The sequence below is a fragment of the Mus caroli genome, chromosome 2, assembly GCF_900094665.2.
Source record: "Mus caroli chromosome 2, CAROLI_EIJ_v1.1, whole genome shotgun sequence".
Taxonomy (NCBI): domain Eukaryota; kingdom Metazoa; phylum Chordata; class Mammalia; order Rodentia; family Muridae; genus Mus; species Mus caroli.
The window spans coordinates 170,115,816-170,133,793 of record NC_034571.1 but is presented as its reverse complement, the minus strand read 5'-3'; the positions used below and the strand labels follow the sequence as shown (position 1 = coordinate 170,133,793).

Below are 17,978 nucleotides of genomic sequence, written 5' to 3'. Positions count from 1 at the left end.
CCTGTCATCTGTACCCCAGGATCTGCCTCAAAGACAAACGAGGTCCTTTGAGCTCCACTTGGGTATCCTGTGCCACCCTAACTCTCAGAAGAGGCGCTTGGGTTTGTGGTCACAAGGCCAGGAGTCTCAGGGCACCTTCCCCATTCCTCTCCCAACTCACATCAATGCCATCCTTGCCGGGTTTTCCAGGAGGCCCTTGGGGACCAGGGGGNCCTCGAGGTCCCACTTTCTGAAATTGAGATAAGTTATTAGGTAGGCTTCTTTTCCAACATGTCAGCCCTTCCGTCCCATCTTCCCCAGCCCAAGAAACTCTGGGTCCTGTGACAGTGGCCCATAATCCTCCTCCCTGCCTGCCTTAAAAAACCCCAGTCTCCTGCGCTGGAGCCTGGCGCCAAGGCAGTTTATCCTCCTTTGCGCCAGGAGTGGCTGTGCTGCGGCCCCGCAGGGAGTCTCCAGGAACAAAGGCAACATTGTGTGTTCAGAGCGTGGTGGCAGTGGTGGCAGCGCTTGGCAGCGGCCTGACCCGGTTGGGTGAAGACAAATGGAAGCCTAGGATCATGGTTGACATGTCCTGGTGTCCGTGGGGCTCAGCTGCATCACCAGAACTCGCCAGCCGGAGAGGCGGTGTAGAGACTGCCACCGATGTCCTCGAGGGTCCTTGGCGGCGGGACTCAGGTGTTGGCCCAAGGGTCTCGAGTTGTCCCAGGCTGTTCGGTTCGACGTCCGGCCCTATCCCCGACCCCATAAGCGCCCGCGGGCCCGCGCTCACCTGCGCGGAGGTGGCCGTCAGGAGCTGCCCCAGCAGCAGCAGGGCTAGGGCAGGCGCTCCGGTCATGGCTGGCAGGCGCTCTGAGCGGCTGGCGCCGAGCGACAGACAGCAGGGTGGGGAGAGGGGCTGGGGGCGGCGCGAGGCCGTGTGCCCCGCCCTGCCCCGCCCCACCCGCGCACAAGCCCCTCATTCAGCCGGGCCCACCTGAGCCGGCGGGGCGCCGCGTGGGCTGGAAAGAAAAAACCCAGCAACATTTTCTGGCCCTCCTCTTGAGTTAAAATTATCCCAGGACCGCGCGTTACACACGCACCTTTCAGCGCACAAGAAAGACTCTTTTCTCTCCCACTCCTCTCCTGGAAGAACCCTCACAGTGAAGGGCATCTTTTAAGAACTGCGAAGGGCACACCCAAGGCCGCCCAAATCCTAGGAGNATCCCTGTGGGTAGATCTCCCTTCCCAAAGCCTACCATGGCAAGGCTTCTGTATAGTGACAGTCCAGCACTTCTTGCTAGCCACCCCGGCCCTTTCTCTAGAGCTTAAAACCAGGTTCTGGTGCAGGTGATATTGGATGGCTCTTTTCAGCCACCACTGGAAAGCCTCTTATGCNGCACCCTGTGACCCAGGAGGAAGCAAGATGAACTGGAAGAGTTAAGAAGCTGCCAGAAGTTCAAGGCGGCTGGAGGAGATAAGGACCCAAAGTTAAGACCTGGAAGCAGGCCCCCAGTAATCTCCCTTAATCTTTCTTCANATTATTTTACTAGGTTATATGAATGTTTTGCCTGCATATATGTGCACAATGTGCATGCCTGGTGCCCAGAAGTCAAAAAGATGGTTATGAACATCCAGGTGAATGCTGGGTATTGAACATGGGTCCTCTACAAAAGTAACAAGTGAGCCGGGCGTGGTGGCGCACGCCTTTAATCCCAGCACTCAGGAGGCAGAGGCAGGCTACACAGAGAAACCCTGTCTCGAAAAACCACAAAAAAAAAAAAAAAAAAAAAAAAAAAAAAAAAGGAAAGAACTGCTTGTGGACGTTGTACATCGTGGTGCGCACTAGGCTCCGCACCACGATGTACAACGTCCACAAGCAGTAGGGTGGGTAAGGGTAAGGGTGTGGTTATAAGCAAAATGGCCCCAATGGAAAGCTTTGGCTTTCACCTGCCTGTGAGGTAATAGATCCTCCCTCCACTACCAAGCACTGGCCCAGCTCTGCAGCAGGTGCCTGTGAACATACATGGGAGNGAACAAGGCAAAGCTTAGAAAGCCTTGCTCTCAAGCAGCCTGAGACACATCAGAACACCTCATCAGAAACATGTGATAAGGGAAGCAGTTAAGACAGCAGAGGATGCAGTTGGGAACTCTCAACAGCCCATTCCATGGGTTTGGACAGGTGACCCTTTAATTCAACTCAAGACTAGGATATCATGGCCCCTGTAATGTACCTCCTACCTGACTCAGGTTCTTCTTCTGGCCACCCCAGCACCTAGCATGTGGTGTATTGGACAACTAACTGGTGGAAGCCACTCAGATGAGACACAGATGGCCTTTAGAGTGGGTCTAGGGAACAGTTAGCACGGAGGCAGACTTGGCCTTCAGGCCTCCCTCCTACCCCCCCCCCCATATCTGCAGACCTCACAGCACCTGCCTTTGAGCTGTGCAGAACTGAATGAAGCTGTTTACCTGCTTTGGTGAAGGTGAGGGGTTCAAGTGAGCTAGAATGGCCAGTCACGCCTAGAGTCTCTCCTCATTTTCAAGTGTTGTATTCCCCATCCAACTTGAACCTGTTATCTAGTCAGAGAGAACTGGTCACCTGGGATCAGAGGGATCCCTACTGAGGTTACCAGATGCCTTCTATGCGTCTCAGAGCATCTACTTCCAGGTCATGATGAAAGCCTTACCAATGAGCCAAATGTCAGCTAAGGTGCCAGGGACTCATAGCCTCCTTGAGCTAGCCTTAGGAGGGCCCTGTACCGTGACCTCGTCAAGAAAGGGCACCTAGGTTCAACTCAGGGCTAACTGTGCTTGACTGCCACTTCATTTACACAAAGATGTGTGTCTTCCTCCTCTCCAAGGTTTGAATTGGGGAATCAAAAGAGGATAAAGCCAGGACAGCTAAGGGGCTGACGATCCAGCCTTGCACACACACACACACACACACACACACCCCAAGACAGTGTTTCTCTGTGTAACAGCCCTGGCTGTCCTGGAACTTGATTTGTAGACCAGGCTGACCTCAAACTCAAGAGATTCACCTCCCTCTCCCTCTTCAGGGCCGGGATTAATGGCATAGTCCACAACATCCAGGTTCCGCTGGAAGGCACTTAGGAGAGGCCCGTGTTGGGTACTTGCGCTTGGAACCTGTTCCCAGCAAGAGCTTGTAGACAAAGTACCATAAGTGGCATTGGCCACAGTGCTCTCAACTGGGGACAAGAGAGAAGGCTAAGGGTCACAGGCAACCAAACAGAACATGGCCACACCAAAAGACAAAGCCTAAAGAGTTTATTCAGAAAAGGCCTCACTTGGCACCAGACGAAGAAAAGAGGCCCCTCCCCTTAGACCCTTAGGGTCTGTTCACAACACAGGGCTCAGAGGGCAGTGGAGGACACAGTGAGGTAAGGAGGCTTCTGAAGGCCTTGGCCTTCCCTGAGGGCAGGGCCTCAGTCCCTCTGGTGGCCACTTCAGTGACCACTAGGGAGAGGCCAGCACTGTGGGGCACCAAGAAGAGCCAACAACAGAGCTCTGAGACAGAAACCCCCTGCAGTGGGCTGAGTAGGACTGAGGAGTACCTCTAAGGCTTTGGGGGTTCAACAGAGGCCTCAATCCTTGCCAACTCCTCTGACTCACTCACTGAGGGTCCTGTAGTGTCAGAGTCAGAATCCTCCCCCAGGCTCTTAGAGGCAGCTTGTTCTGGCCCCACCTGGCTTTGGGGGTCCTCTGGCCCCACCTGGCTTTTGGGGTCCTCTGGCTCCACCTGGCTTTTGGGGTCCTCTGGCCCCACCTGGCTTTTGGGGTCCTCTGGCCCCACCTGGCTTTCGGGGTCCTCTGGCCCCACCTGGCTTTTGGGGTCCTCTGGCTCCACCTGGCTTTTGGGGTCCTCTAGCCCCACCTGGCCTTTTGGGTCCTCTGGCCCCACTTGGCCTTTTGGGTCCTCTGGCCCCACCTGGCCTTTTGGGTCCTCTGGCCCCACCTGGCTTTTGGGGTCCTCTGGCCCCACCTGGCTTTTGGGGTCTTCTGGCCCCACCTGGCTTTTGGGGTCTTCTGGCCCATTCCCATCCTTTTGGGACTCAGGACACTCTGAAGGAGTAGGAGACAGGGCACTAGCCTGCACTTGAGTGTTAGTGGCTACTCCATCACCCTCAGCTCCTTCCTCCACCTTCCTCCGTTTTCTTACCTCATTAGCCACCCTGGCCACAAGACAGGGCTGTTCAGCCTCCCTGGGCTCCTGGCTGGTAGGGCTGAGGGCACACCCCTCAAGGTTGAGGGCAATTTTCTCTACCTCAGAGACACCCTGAGGATCTGGCTCCCCTGGGACCTGCTCCTGCCTGTTCCCCTCCAACTTCCTCTTCTTGCTTTCTTTGGGACTCGGGGACTTAGCCTCATATCTTTGGTCCCCATCCAAGGTTCCCACATCCTGGGGCTTTGCACTCAGCAGTGAGGGATCCTCAGCTGTTCCACTGTCCCCACTCAGGTCCCTTCCAGATCCACAGGTCCGACCCTGAGTGCCAGCCTCTTGGGAGGGGTCCCCGGGGCCCTCATCTTTATTTGCCTGCCCTAGTCCCATCAGTGGCCGGGATATAGTCTGGGGCCTGAACCTCCGCAGCTTGTCACGGGGCCCCCAGACAAACTCTCGGCGAGGCTTGAAGTGCTCCCATGCAAAGTGCACGAGCTCCCGGCGCTGGTGCCGGCAGCGCACAGCAAACAGGAAGTAGTCCAGGGCACTCTGGCGCACGCTGGGCAGTTTGTGCTGCACAAGGGTCTCCTCCAGGAAGAAGCGCACCAGCGGTGCCTGGTAGTGCTCTAAGCCCAGCTCGCCCAGCGACTTGAGGATGCGTGTAATACGCAGATTGTTGTGGCTGTGGCTGTGAAGGTAGGTAACAGGAGGTATGACAGGAGGTAGGGTGGACCCCGCCCTATCTGGCCAAGGCATCCCCAGTCGACTCCATCTCAAAGTTCTAGAGTCTTCTCAGGTCCCCACCTAGGGAAATGACCTGGGTACCCTTGACCTGTGGACAGGATCTGCAAGTCCTGGGAGATGGCCCAGTTCATGGACTCCTGTCTGGGAAACACTGCTGAAAGCTAGGAAGGGCTGACCCAGAGTGACTATGCCATCTGGAGGCCTCCCTTGCCTCTGCTTTCTGGGTGGATGGAGGGGATTAAACACTCCCAAGCCAAGGAACTGCTTCGTCCATCACCCCACAATTCCTACAACACCTCTATCCTGAGCCGCCTGCCCCAGAGAGCACTACACTCTGGGCGAAGCAAGCATCAGAGCCTGCATTTGACCTCTCTGCTTGAAACCCAGCCCCAGATGCTAAAGGGAAGCAACAGGGACAGGAGGGTGACAGCGGGTCTTGTCCTTACCTGTTGAGGTTGTGGAAGCGTGGCTGGAAGTTCTGTGCACGGCATACGGCACCTGTGTTCCGGTCCTCAAGTTGGATCCCATAGAAGCCCAGCATGAGCTCATAGGCCCGGACAAGACGCTCTCTGACTTCCTTGGAGCTTTTAAATGCCTAGAAAACAATCCCCTGGGACTCAGGTGGCCCTCACTCATCACTGTTCCCAAGGAACACTGGGTGGGCCCCTGGGTACCAGGTAGGGTAATTTTTCCCTTAGACCCTGATTCAGCCTGAGGGTAAGACAAAACACACCTCCAGCTTTCTTCTCCGAGAGGCTGGGGGTCACCTCTATCCTGAGCCACCTGCCACAAGGTGTTCCTTGCTGTTGTCCAGGGACCTCCTGGCCCTTATCTCTACTACTTAGTCTTTTAGAGCTGGCCTCCTTTCTCTGAGGTCCCCAAAAGTGGGATCATGGGGCTCTTTTGGCCTAAGACAGGACAGACACTGTCTCAGGATGACTGCAGGAAGGGGTAGCTCTCCTCCCTCCCCNATTCTGGCATAGGTGGAATTCTTACCTCAACCTCCTTCAGTGTGAGGGGCTTGGCATGCCAGTTCACTCCTGGTTCCCTCAGGGGAAACAGCCTGAGAAGATGGTGAGGACACAGGAACTTGAGTGCCAGGCAGCAACTCGTTTTTTGAACTCAGTGCCTCTCTTTCATCTCTGGGAGGAGCTAGCTGGCCTTTCTTACCCAAGGAAGTGGGTAAGGATGGCAGTCGGCCGAGAGCAGGTAAGACAGCTTCTTAGAACCCCAGCCTATGTGCTCAGTGGGCTGGATGGTAGAAAGTCAAATGGCGGAGACCAGTGTGCCTTTCACCTGTTGGGGGGCAGAGCTATCCTTCCTAGGGATTCAGTTTGTTCTTTCTTGTCATTAACCCTGCAGAATTATTCCCACAACNTACTCCGTGACAAGAGGATACTGGGAGCAGCTCAGTGGGTTGTCCTCAAGCCAGGGAATGTTGTTCTTGCCAGGAAATGGCATCGTTTCTGAGTCTGCCTTGTGGTACCTCATTCACATCCTGCTAAAAATCAAGTCTGATGTAGTCCAGCTCCCACCCCTCCCAGNACATAAAAGCCTGCCCACAGACCTGAGCACAATAGCCCTCATCTGAACCTGGACATGACATGAGAACTCCCACCTCAGTGTCCAGCCCCCCTTCCCTAAGGCTCAGTCCACTCACCACTGGATGTAGGAGTGATTCTCTTCCAGGAGGTCATAGTTGTCTTTCCAGTTCTGAAGAATGTCCTCAATGAGAGAGCCTGGACACCCCATGGAGAGAAGTCAGCTACAGTGGCCACCTTGACATAGCTCAGAGGACAGATCTATCAAAATCACTGCCTACCTCTCAATTCCTTTAGGGTTCTCAGGACTCAGCAGAGCTGTCCATAACTCATCTGATATAAGCACACACTAGTTTTAGGTAACTAGGCTACTTCTGTAAGTAAGGGCTGCAATAATTCCTCTCTGGGACATATATCTTCTCAGACAGGAAGCTCTGTGCTCAAGAGAAATCCCCATAGAGACTAAGTATGGAACATGGTCTAGGGAAGGTGTCTTTGAAGGGCCAGACAGCAAACATCTTGGCTGTGTAGACACATGGCCTTCTCCAAGCTATATCAAAAAGTAACTACATGAATGGATGGGTGTGACAAGCACCAATAGAACTCTACTTACTGTTTAGTTTCAAATGTTTATGTCATGAAACATATATAGTAGCTCAGACCTGCCTACAATTTCAGTACCTGGAAGGCTGAGATGGAAGATCCTGAGTTTGAGGCCAGCCTGGGATACACAGAAAGACCACCATTTAAAACCTGGAAAGCTTATTCTCTGGCCCTTCAATCTAATATCCTAAGATCTAAGCTCCAATTCCCTTGGTGGTCTGAAGCCATGTTATTGGATTGAGGACAACAGGCAACCTGAAGCAGAGTGCTAATAGACTAGACAACCGGCCAAGGGCAGAAGGTGCTGGGGCTGCGAGGGCAGGTACCATTTGGCTGGAAGCAGATCTCATTTTTGTAGAAGCTCAGGTTGCACATGTCTCCATTGCAGTCTTGATCTGTCAAATCCTGAAGGGCCAGAGGAAGGCTGGCTGAGGACTCAGGAGAAACAGCTCTCTCTGAGAGCCCCTCAGACTCATGCAGTCAGGAGTGGGGATAGCTGTTCAAGATCCCAAAGCTCAGCCTGGGATCCTTTCTGTGAGCAAGGGTAGGTTTGGAGGACAACTCAACCCTCATCTCCCCACCAACAGAGGCCACAGATGGTAGCTCCCTCTCTGTACCTCCAAAATACCACAGGGACTGCTAGCAACTAACTCATGAGTACAGAGGAGATGGTCTGAAAATGATCCCACGTACCACCAGCCAGGGAGCCCTGTGAGAAGCACTGAGCCACATGTTCTGTCAGGAGGCTGAAACTAAACCCTCATTTTAAAGCTAGGCTCTGAGGCTCAGGTNGGGCANCATGCTCTACCACTCTATAACTAGAAGGGTATGGATCTGAAATGACGATGGGCTTGTCTTCCAGACAATGAGGAACACACCCAAGAACCCAAAGCTGGATTTTCAGCAGACCAGGGGATGCTCTATTTGGGGAGAGGGCTGTGACTTTCGGTAGGAGCCACATGTACCTACCGGGTAGTTATGTCGGTATCTTTGCATGTCCTGCATAGCACGCCAGTTTCGGTACCTTGTCATCCTAGACTGGGGAGAAAATACAAAGGATGAGGTACTGGAAAGTGTCCAGGATGAAGGCAGCATGGTTTGGGCCAACCATCACTGAGCTCTATGTAAGAGGAATGGGTGCTTCTGTTTTTTCTTCTGGTCCCCACCCAGGGTTCTGAGAAGACAGATCTGGACCCTAGAAGAACATCCTTCTATTTGAACACAAACAGTAGCACTAGAATAGCCTCAGCAACCACCTCTGCACCTCTCAGTACTCGATTTTCCTCTGTAGGGAGCCTTGGCCTCGGCTAGCCTGCAAGCTGCCCAGGTGTGTGGCTAATGCTCTTCTGTCTTTAAGTCCCAGCTGCATCTCCTCCTTGGTCTGCTGGTCAACCTCATTTTGGTCCAAGATCTTTATGTGTCCCCCCTCCAACCCTAGTCTCTGAGTACTGTAGTATTTCTCTTCTTCTTCTTCTTTTTTTTTTTTGGTTTTTCGAGACAGGGTTTCTCTGTGTAGCCCTGGTTGTCCTGGCACTCACTTTATAGACCAGGCTGGCCTCGAACTCAGAAATCCTCCTGCCTCTGCCTCCCAAGTGCTGGGATTAAAGTCGTGCGCCACCACGCCCGGCTCAGTATTTCTCTTCTTATGATTCTGTGAATGGTCACTGGGCTGTATCCCCAAGGGGAGCTACTTTGCCAGCCACAGCCTCAAGAAAAAAAACTTAGATGCCTCTGGATGGGTCTGATGGATGGGTGAATGAATCCTCATCTTTGTAAACCCCTGCTTCTCCCTGGCCCAATGTGACAAAGACACTGTGCCACCGGGCCTGGGATAGGCTCTTCTTAAGTGACTACTGTTTCAGGTAGGATCTAAGACCTTTTGTGGAGAAACAGCAGTTCTATCAGAGATTTTGAGAGGCCTTACCACCCACAGGAGGGGCCTGAGCCTGCACTACAAACCTGACTACCCAGCCTCAGCTTCATCCCAAANTGNTCAGGGAGAGCTTCTCCAGATTCTGGGCTGCTTTCCCATACATAACAGACAACTAGAGATCGTAGCGATGGGGAGAATGGATTTTGGGGTCATAATCCTCACTCTCGTTTTTCTAGGCTCTCCATCACACCCGGAATCACAGCTATAAGAAGGCCAGTGCGTCTTACAGAACGCCACTGAGGTTTACATGCGGCTTGATACAAAAGTATAACGGAACATGCTCTTGGTGGCAACAAAAGTTACCAGAGCTAAGGGCAACAGACAGACCCCTGCTCCCGGCTTCCTAGGNCGGGGTCACTTCTGAGCCAGTGGAAGCTGTCTGAAGTGGGGTGGGGGCTGAGTGTGGGGTGGAGGGAGGGCAACCCGAGGAAAGGCCACCCACGCAGGATGAGGCCCTGGGGCGCGCTCTGACGTCACCCACGGACGACCCCCATCAGTCGCTTCCCTGATGTCACCAGCGCTCGGAACGCCACGGCCTGGGCCCGGCACCCCCCTAGGGGACAGCGGCCTGGGCCGGGCGATCACGGCCTGGCGTTGTCCTGTCGCCCTCCGGTCTTCCCGCACCGCACCTGAAACAGGCCTGGCCGTGCCTCCTCCGCGTCGCCGTCATCGTCGCCCGTGTCCTCATCGGTCGTATCATCCGCCTGGCCATCCTCGCCGTCCTCCTCGCTCTCGTCCTCCCAGGTGGAATCGCAGTCTGGGTCGTCCATACTCGACAGGCTGGACCCGCTTTCCGCGGAAAGGAAAGTGAAAGAGGAGGAAGCGCGGGGGCGGGGCGGCGCCAGGTCCCGCCCACCGCTCAGTTTCCGCCCTTGCGCGGAGTCCCCCAGCAGGGGCTGCTACGCTCGGAGCTAGGCGGGAAGCGGTGTCCTGGAGAAGGCAGTCCCCCCCCCGCCCCCCGCCCAGAAGGACAACCCTGGAGGCGCGTGCAGCGGGATTCCTGCCTCTATCCCCTCCGGGAAGACGCACCACCTTGGACTCAGCCCCAGGTCCGCCCCCTTGAGATTTCACTTCCCTGCAGACTATCCAGAGAGGGATGCTAGGGAGGTTTCTCCTCAGTCCTACGGGAAGCGCCTCTTCCTGCCAGCCGAGAGGACTGTCTGGGTGCAGGTTCCTAATCTTTGTCGACCTGTCTAACTGCAGATCTTCCTGGCTGCCCTCTGTGTCCATAATAGCTCACTTTGTATCTGTGTGTGCTTGTGTGTATCTGTGTGTGTTTGACTGCCCAAGGACACCAGAGGTCGGTATTGAGTATTTCCTGAGTAGCTTGTTCATACTTTCATTCCCAGCCGAGCTCTCACTTTACCTGGAGTGCATAGGTTACATGAGGTTGCTAAGCAGCAAATCCCTGGGACACTACTGCCTCTGCCTCCCCAGCTCCGTAATTACAGGTACACACCACCAAGTTCAGCTTCTAGGTGGTAATCAAACGCAGGTTCTCCTGATAGCAAGGCTTTTTTTGTTTTCAATTGAGCCAGTTCCACACTCCCTCTGCTTTGTGAGTTCAGTCCCACTCCTGCCCACTGCAGATTTCCTGGGCTCATGTGGCTAGGTAGCCTTTGGATGTTAGGTGGACTCTACTGCCGACTGTGGCCATGAGCTTGACCTTGTTAGGTAACATACTGGTTGAAGCAAGAAAGCAATGGAAGGTAAGGGAGACATGGGTGGGCAGCGGGTAAAGGACCCTAAGTCCATCATGGTTGAAGTTTCTCACCAGTTGAGAGTTCTCAATTCTAGGATAGTTGACAAAATTTGCTTGAAGACTGCCTACATAGAGAAAATAATCCTTTTATATAGCTATAATCCAAATAATGTTAATCAGGCTTATATGTATACGTTTATGACCTTCAAGTGTGGCCTTCTTGACTAAATTCGAACCTGCAACATTCTGGGAATCTCAAGGTGAAAACATATTGTCTCTATATATTTATAGAGTATAAATGTATCTAACTATAACAATCCAGTATGTAACAGAGACTACAGTATGTTAAAGTTCCGTAGTTCCTTGAGTTGGAACCTCAGAAACCACCAAAATCAGACTGATGGGCCACTGTGGAGACTGTCTCTCAGTCCCTGGGACCCAGATAGTATAAAGCAAGAACTGACTTCTGTAAGTTGTCTCTGATCTCCACATCACCCATACAAATATATATGCTTGTTAAATAAAAAAAAAAAAAAAAAAAAAGTAAACTCTGTAGCTGTCTCTGATCTCTGCCCCTCTGCTTCTGACACCAACCATGCTCAGGCTGGGACCTGGTTAAAATGCCATTAGATAGGGGAACCGCGCATGGGGTGTTAGTGGGTGCTTGGGACAACTCAGAGTTGTCCCTTGGGTAGACACCCCCTCTCCCACAACTGTCCTAGGAAGCTGGAAGATGGATGTGCTGTGGACTGACAGTAATATTTGCAAGAGGCAGTATGCCATGCTGCCTGGAGCTAAGTGCAGTATATGTAGACCAGCTGTCAGTGACATCTCTCGTAGGGACACAGGGACATGCCTGTGAGCCACAAGGTCAGAACTCAGGAAGGCAGCAGGTTTGAGTTTAGATTGGGACACTGGGCTGTTGGGGATCAAATGGAAAATAATAGACTCAAGGCAAATGCCTTGANCAGGCCCACCTGCATGCTTCATGCCCCTAGATTGTTCTTTCAGACGGGTTTAGAAGAGTGAGCCTGACCAGAGAGGGCTGCCATCCTGATCGTTACATACTGCTCAACAGGGTCATCGCCATCTGCTCCCCATTTCTCCTGNTAGCNCTGGATTCAACAGCNAGGCTTCTTCCACAGAACAAGCCTCTAGGAGTGGACACTGGGTAGGGACAGGGTGGAGTAGCCCCAAGCATTTCACAAAACAAGCTGTAACACTGCTTTCTGTCTCTTGCACTGAANACACGAGCACTGGTTTAGGTCTGACCATAGTCTACAGTGCTGCACTTGATCTCAGGGCTGCAGGCCTTTACATTCTGCCCAATCCCAGGAGGCTGCAGGGAACTGTTCAATTAGGACCTTGTCCAGGCTCTACGGAGAGAGACCCAGAGACCTCCCACTGCTGGTCATTCCTAGAAAACAACAGGCTAGACTAGTCAGCTTTCCTGTATCAACTCAGGATGCTCTGTGCCAGGGAGCTGGGTCTAGTGGTACACTTACGGTGACCCAACTGCCCTGACTAGAAGTGGCTGGTGTGGGCCAGCTTAGTTCTCATTGCCTGGGGCCCTGCATATGGCAGCAGAGATTTCAGTCNCAGGCAGTAGTCAANATGGTCTGGAGAGGACACTGTGCCCACCCCACCNAACAGCTGGACTTGGGTATGGAAGGACAACAGGAAGCAGCCAGGTAGCAGGGGTTGGGTTTGGGGGTTAGAGGTGGGTGTCCTGCAAGTCACTGATGAAGGCTCATAACCTTCATCACTGCATCCAGTGATGCCAAGAAGTCATCTTAAGTGCACTCTACAGTTATGAATCCTGGAGTGGGGAACTTTCCCTCTGTAGGAAAAATTTAAAAACCAACTTATTTTAGTAGCAAATCATACAACTCCCAAGATAGGTTTTTTTTTTTTTAATGCTTTAATATTCTGCAAATGAAAATNTACTTCAACCATCAGGCCATTGGTTTTTCAGTCTAATGGCAGTTCCTTTGTTCCACTCTCTTTTTTGGTCTTTTCCAAGTTACTAAAATTACAAAAATAACCGCTAAAAATTCTCTGTATCTGGCATATAAAAACAGCCAGACTTATTTCAGTAGTTACCTTAAAACAAAACAGCTCAAAAAAACACATCACAGGTTTAACTTCTGCAGTATTTTTCTTCATACAAAACACTAGTAAAATAGGCTTCTTAAAAATTAAATAGTGAAATACCAACTAAGTTATATACACTATTACAGTACAAGTGAATGAGGCAAAATATCCAGTTCTAGTTCCCAGATGGGGAGGCCTTCTGTGCACAGTGTGTGCTGTGTGAACTCCAAAGACACCTTCTCTGGATGCCAGTGCACAGTGGAGTCTTACAGGAAAAGCAGATGCAAAGAGTGGGCACCCAGGGAGGATGCCTGGCTCCTGAGGACAGTGAGGGTGGCGTCTTATTGCTTGCTGACTCTTGGTCCTCTGGCCCCATGCACCAGCTCTTCTCCACACACTGTGGGCACAAGGGACCCACAGGAGAAAGCAAGAGGCTGCCTCAAAGGCTTCACCATCTGCAGAGTAGACAAGGGTCTTGCTGGTCTTTTGGGCCAATCAGGTGCTCTGGAGGTCTGATGACACAGCGGAAGCCCCACTAGCATCTCTGCTGTATGGCCACATTCACCCAGGGACCTGGAGACAGGCAGTTGGAGCATCTCTGTGGCCACCTGAGGCTGAGGTGTCTATGTGCGGCGCCTCTTGGCAGCACTGGGGCTGGAGGGATTGCTGTTGGCAGTCAGGACCTTGTCAGTGACCCGGCTGCGCTTCCGCTTGTCTGCCCCTTCTTTGCACCCCAAGTCTGAGGAGTTCTTCTCTTTGTCTTTGCTGGATTTTTCTAATGCTTTCCCCAAGCTCCCTGAAGATGAAAAAACTGAGAAACAAAATCATTTGGCTGAAATAGAATATACAGACACTCATCTCATTTTCCTGTTCAGCTAGAGAAATCAGAGGCACGTCAGGCTCTTTGTACCCAGTTATGTTCCCCTGGGTAAGTGCCCTGAACAGCTGGGCTTGAAGAGAAACCTGGTGTCCCAGGGGGTCTCCTGTCTGAGCCCACCTGATGCTCCCGGCCTTGGCCCCTTCCTTCTTGGCCCTCAGAGGCCCCCCCATCCTTGGCCCTTGGTTCCTTCCTTCATGGCTCCCAGGGGCCATCCTGCCTAAGATGACCTGCACTGAGTTCATCTTTAAGTGACCATTCACTCTTGACTCCATGGCTTCCTGACCTCACTCTGCCTGAAGCTGACATGCGGTGAGGAGACTGGGGGGAGACATGTTTGCTCCAAAGGGCACTTCACACTCACCATCATCAGCCCCACTGTGGGGGTCCACATCCTCCTTCATCTCCTCCTTCATTTCTTCTTCAATGACCACTTTTCCTGTGGAGGAGACAGCTGCCGTTCACTGGAAACCCACGGTGGTGGCCAGCGCTGGGGGACGGTCTGGCCATGACTGCTTCCGATTCTCGCTGCCCACACAGGCCTCGGCGTCCATCACGAGACGGCATCCATCAGGAGACTGCCTTTGAGCACTGCTCTCCCCAGCCCTTGGCTCCCAAAACCTCCCAGGTGCCACTGGAGGCATGGTCTGAGCAGGATCCTTACACCTCCCTGGAGGCCCCAGACCGCCCCACCTTTGGCCTGGTGAGGCTTTTTTTATTCCCAGCCCTGGTGGTGGCCGAGTCTCACCTTCTCGGACTTCCTGAATGATCTCATCTGGAAGGACAAAGTTCCTCTCTGGATTTGGGAATGGAAGAATCTCAGACTCGTGCTGCCGGCACAAAGCATTTTGTATTTTCAAGAAACAGAAAACAGGATCTCAGCTCACTAAGATGTACAGGAGGAGCAGGCTGGAGGCTGCGAGCTGGTGGGGTCCTTGCTCCAGTTTGCAGAGTCCACCTCAGCTGGGCTTTTCAGATGATTAGAGAGGACTAGGCTAGCACCAGCCAAACAAAACTAGAGGAGAGGACCATGCTGCTGAGTGAGCCCTGGAGACACAGCAGCTCTGCTGATGTGCACATAAGGACCTGACCTGGCTCACCACTGTAACACTCCCACCAGGCCAATGTATCCAGGGGTACCACGAACAACTAAAGGCACCTACAGCTCTACCCATCCTGGTCACCTGGTCTCACTGCCTGCCAGACTCTACAGACAAACCTGACTAGCAAGGTTACCAGTTACCTGCATAACCATCAGCCACTGCCAGCTCTCCAAACCAGTTACCTAGCTACCCATCAAGACACAGCTATCTCTAGGCTCTCTGAAGAGGAAGAGTCTGGCTCCCACAGTATACAGACTCTCAAACGACTCTGGACCCTCCTATACTGATGCTGTACCGTTACTGCTTTTTACGGTGGCCGAGGCTTCTTTGTCATCTCAGACCTCNACTNTCACGACGCTTTTTGTGCCACCCAATCTAAAGTAGGTAGGTAGATGCCCTGAAAAAGTAGTCAGAGATCATCGCTAGTCTGTGCTTTTCACAGCAGGACTTAAGCTTTTCTGAGGAAGGAGCCTCATCTTTTGAGATCACCTCTGCTCTGCATACCAAACCCCAAGTGAGAAGAGGGCTCTGTCCTGTACCACAGCTGACAGGATCTGGGACTTGACTCCANGGTCAGCCCGTAAATGGGCAGGCCAGGGTCCAACTCACCAGTGCCTGCATGTCGTACATAGTGCTCAGATGGTCCCAGATCACCTTGGATGGAACCTGGCGCCCAATATTCTGGCTGAACTTGTCTCGGATACAAATCATGTGGAAGTGCCGATTCACCCCTGAGAGGCAGGACAGTGGGTTGAGGGTTAGGACAGCACCTCTGTGCGTAGGACATGGGTGTAGGAGGGGCAGGAGTGGGCAAACCCGCAGGTGCAAGTGTTGCAGGAGTCACATGTCAAAGGGGAAGAGAGGTGCCACAAGGCAGGTGGGTGTTCCGGGGGGCTAGGTGTGTATAGTAGGCGGGTCCAGGGCCAGGGGGCTGCAGGGGGGGGGGGGGGGGGGGGGGGATGGAGGCGTTCCCTGGGGTAGGAGTGTCTCAAGGGCAGGGAAGTCAGAAGTGTCCCCAGGGAGAGGGCTTCTCGGGCAGGAAAGTCATAGGCTCTTAGACTAGTAGGGCACCCCAGAGTGGGAAGCCCGTCCCGTGGGAGGTCGCAGGCTCCGCCAGCCCGCCCGACGGTTTATCCCGCCCCACCCCCACGCCGGTGCGCGGCGCGGCGCGGCGCTCACCGACAGGCTTGTGGCCCAGCATGGCGTGGAAGAGGCACACTTCCACCTCAGGGCTCCACACCACCGTCTCCTCAGCAGGGCTCGGGGCTGCCTCGCCTGGGCCCTTGTCGCCTGGGGCGCCCGTGCCGCCCACCTCGGCCTCCCCCATGGCCGCCGGCGACTGACGAGCGCCCGGCGCGAGAAGGGGGACTACTACAGGCTCCGCGCAGGCGCACTTGGTGTGGAGGGCGCGCACTCGCNGGGCTGGAGAACGCCGCGTGCCCGCGTCCGCGCAGGCGCAACGAAGACTAGCTTCCGGTGCAGCAGCGACTCCTGGTGGTTGACCCTTTTACTGCCTACGGCTCTGTCCGGAGAGGGAGAAGGAACAAACCTTATGCTTTAAAAATGTACCAGATGGGCGTGGTGACACACTCCTGTAATTCTAGCTCTCGGGAGAGAGAGGCAGGAGGAGTTCTGAGTCAGCCAAGTCTGCATAGCATGACACACACGGCCCCAAAATCTGGGCTTCACCTGATTAGGTAATTTGGAAAAGAAGTCAGGTTGCACAGCTAGAAGTGAAGGCGTGTCTCTCCTTGCCAGAGATAAATTGTACAATATCTAAATTACACCTCACTAAAACTGTCTAAGAAAAATAGTTTAAACAGCAGCAGCAGCAGCGGCAACAACACCCAATGGGCGAGTGAGATGGCCCATCTAATAGAGATCCTTGTGCACAGCAGTAACTGGAACTCCACCCCTGGTTCCTAGAGCGGGCAGGAGAGGAGCAATTCNTAGGAGTTGTACTCTAGAGCTGGAGACAGGGCTCAGCGGTTAAGAGCACTGACTGCTCTACCAGAAGTCCTGAGTTCAATTCCCAGCAACCACATGGTGGCTCACAATCATCTGTAATGGGGTCTGATGCTCTCTTCTGGTGTGACTGAAGATAGCTATAGCATAGTCATATAAATAAAATAAGTAAAAAAAAAAAGTTGTATTCTAACCTCTATATGTATTCCATGGTGTATGCACACTTGCACACACACACACCATAAATAATTTAAAAATTTAAAGCCCAACAATCACATTTTGTAGGANTGAAGCTCTGTATATCTTTCAGTAGCCCTGACCTGGGTGCATGACAGTCCCAGAATTAAGTGCTTCCTTGGCATCAGAAGACAGAAATCCAGGTCCTGTCAGCCTTGCCACCTACCTGTACCTCCATCCTGTCCCTACAGTGGATCCCCTCCAGAAGTGGTTGGATGATTAATCCAGACTGTCAGAATTTCAGGCAGGTGTTAGTAGCTCTACATGGGATTGGATAGGGCCAAGGGCTGGGCACAGCAGCCTTAAGAACATGGTCGCTTCTGGGTCTGAGTCACCCCAGTCAGCTGTGCCATGGGTCCTACCCTGCCACCCATCCAGGTTTCATTACTTACCCATTCCTCAGCCATCNCCAGGCATCAGAATCCCTTTTCTGACTGATGCCTCTCAGACTAAGATGTTGAGAACCTTTGTTCTCCTTTGTGCTATGGGGCCACTGTAGCTCTGAACTTTTGGGTCTTGATAAGGATCATTTACTGGCTGCCACAAGCCTTGAATCCAGTCCTGGCACTCCACTTGCCCCTCATTCAGGCCTGTAACCAGACAATGCTCACAGCAGGGAACCATGGAGGGTGCTGGCTCTGACCTGTCTCATTGTCTGGGACAGCTCAGGGCTCAGAGCCAGTCAGCAGTCTGTGACCAGGCTTCAGCTTTCCCACTGTGAAAACGTAGCTGGTGGAAAAGTTCCCACAATGCCACAGGGGAGGTGTGGCCCAATAAAGCTTCATAAGGGGGTGGTGGATCACTGCTATCATGTGGATATGATGCAGCTGGGAGTTATGATCTCACAGGGGCCATGCCCTTGCCTCTGCTTGGCTGGCATGCAGAACTTGGCTTAGTTACTGTAGGCTGGGTGAAGCATAATCTACCATCTGGGACCTGCCATAAAGCAAGTTCCCAACCTAAGAGCTGCCACATATTAAGTGCCCAGGAGCTGGTATTCAGAATAATATCCTGATTATT

General features: G+C 53.1%; 3 protein-coding genes across 6 annotated transcripts in view; all 3 read right to left on the bottom strand.

The window, feature by feature from the left end:
- Col9a3 (collagen type IX alpha 3 chain) overlaps positions 1-848 on the bottom strand; it is a 22,900-nt gene extending 22,052 nt beyond the window's left edge. The window contains exons 1-2 of the mRNA XM_021179985.2: positions 770-848; positions 161-229 (exon numbers count right to left, since the gene is read on the bottom strand). Coding sequence (XP_021035644.1) covers positions 161-229; positions 770-835 — 135 coding nt within the window. The 5' untranslated portion in view covers positions 836-848. The remainder of the gene's footprint in view (positions 1-160; positions 230-769) is intronic.
- Positions 849-3,250: 2,402 nt separating this feature from the next.
- On the bottom strand, positions 3,251-9,825 carry Ogfr (opioid growth factor receptor). Of its 2 annotated transcripts, none has more exons than XM_021151593.2 (7): positions 9,610-9,825; positions 8,017-8,085; positions 7,374-7,452; positions 6,564-6,642; positions 5,900-5,966; positions 5,350-5,498; positions 3,251-4,847 (listed from the first exon to the last, which is right to left on the bottom strand). In XM_021151593.2, the coding sequence occupies exons 1-7, from the start codon at positions 9,748-9,750 to the stop codon at positions 3,557-3,559; spliced, it is 1,875 nt and encodes a 624-aa protein (XP_021007252.1). In that variant the 5' UTR covers positions 9,751-9,825; the 3' UTR covers positions 3,251-3,556. The 2 variants fall into 2 exon arrangements, with proteins under 2 accessions (XP_021007252.1, XP_021007261.2); XM_021151602.2 differs by having other exon boundaries at positions 8,017-8,080; positions 9,610-9,690.
- Positions 9,826-12,584: 2,759 nt separating this feature from the next.
- Mrgbp (MRG domain binding protein) lies at positions 12,585-17,666 on the bottom strand. 3 transcript variants are annotated; one of them, XM_021153152.2, is made up of 6 exons: positions 17,351-17,584; positions 15,936-16,278; positions 15,366-15,487; positions 14,402-14,483; positions 14,018-14,092; positions 12,585-13,587 (listed from the first exon to the last, which is right to left on the bottom strand). In XM_021153152.2, the coding sequence occupies exons 2-6, from the start codon at positions 16,081-16,083 to the stop codon at positions 13,400-13,402; spliced, it is 615 nt and encodes a 204-aa protein (XP_021008811.1). In that variant the 5' UTR covers positions 16,084-16,278; positions 17,351-17,584; the 3' UTR covers positions 12,585-13,399. The 3 variants fall into 3 exon arrangements, 2 of the variants coding, with proteins under 2 accessions (XP_021008811.1, XP_029330597.1); XM_029474737.1 differs by lacking the exons at positions 14,402-14,483; positions 15,366-15,487 and having other exon boundaries at positions 17,351-17,666; XR_002377154.2 differs by lacking the exon at positions 17,351-17,584 and having other exon boundaries at positions 12,600-13,587; positions 14,018-14,483; positions 15,936-16,135.
- Between the last annotated feature and the right edge of the window lie 312 nt (positions 17,667-17,978).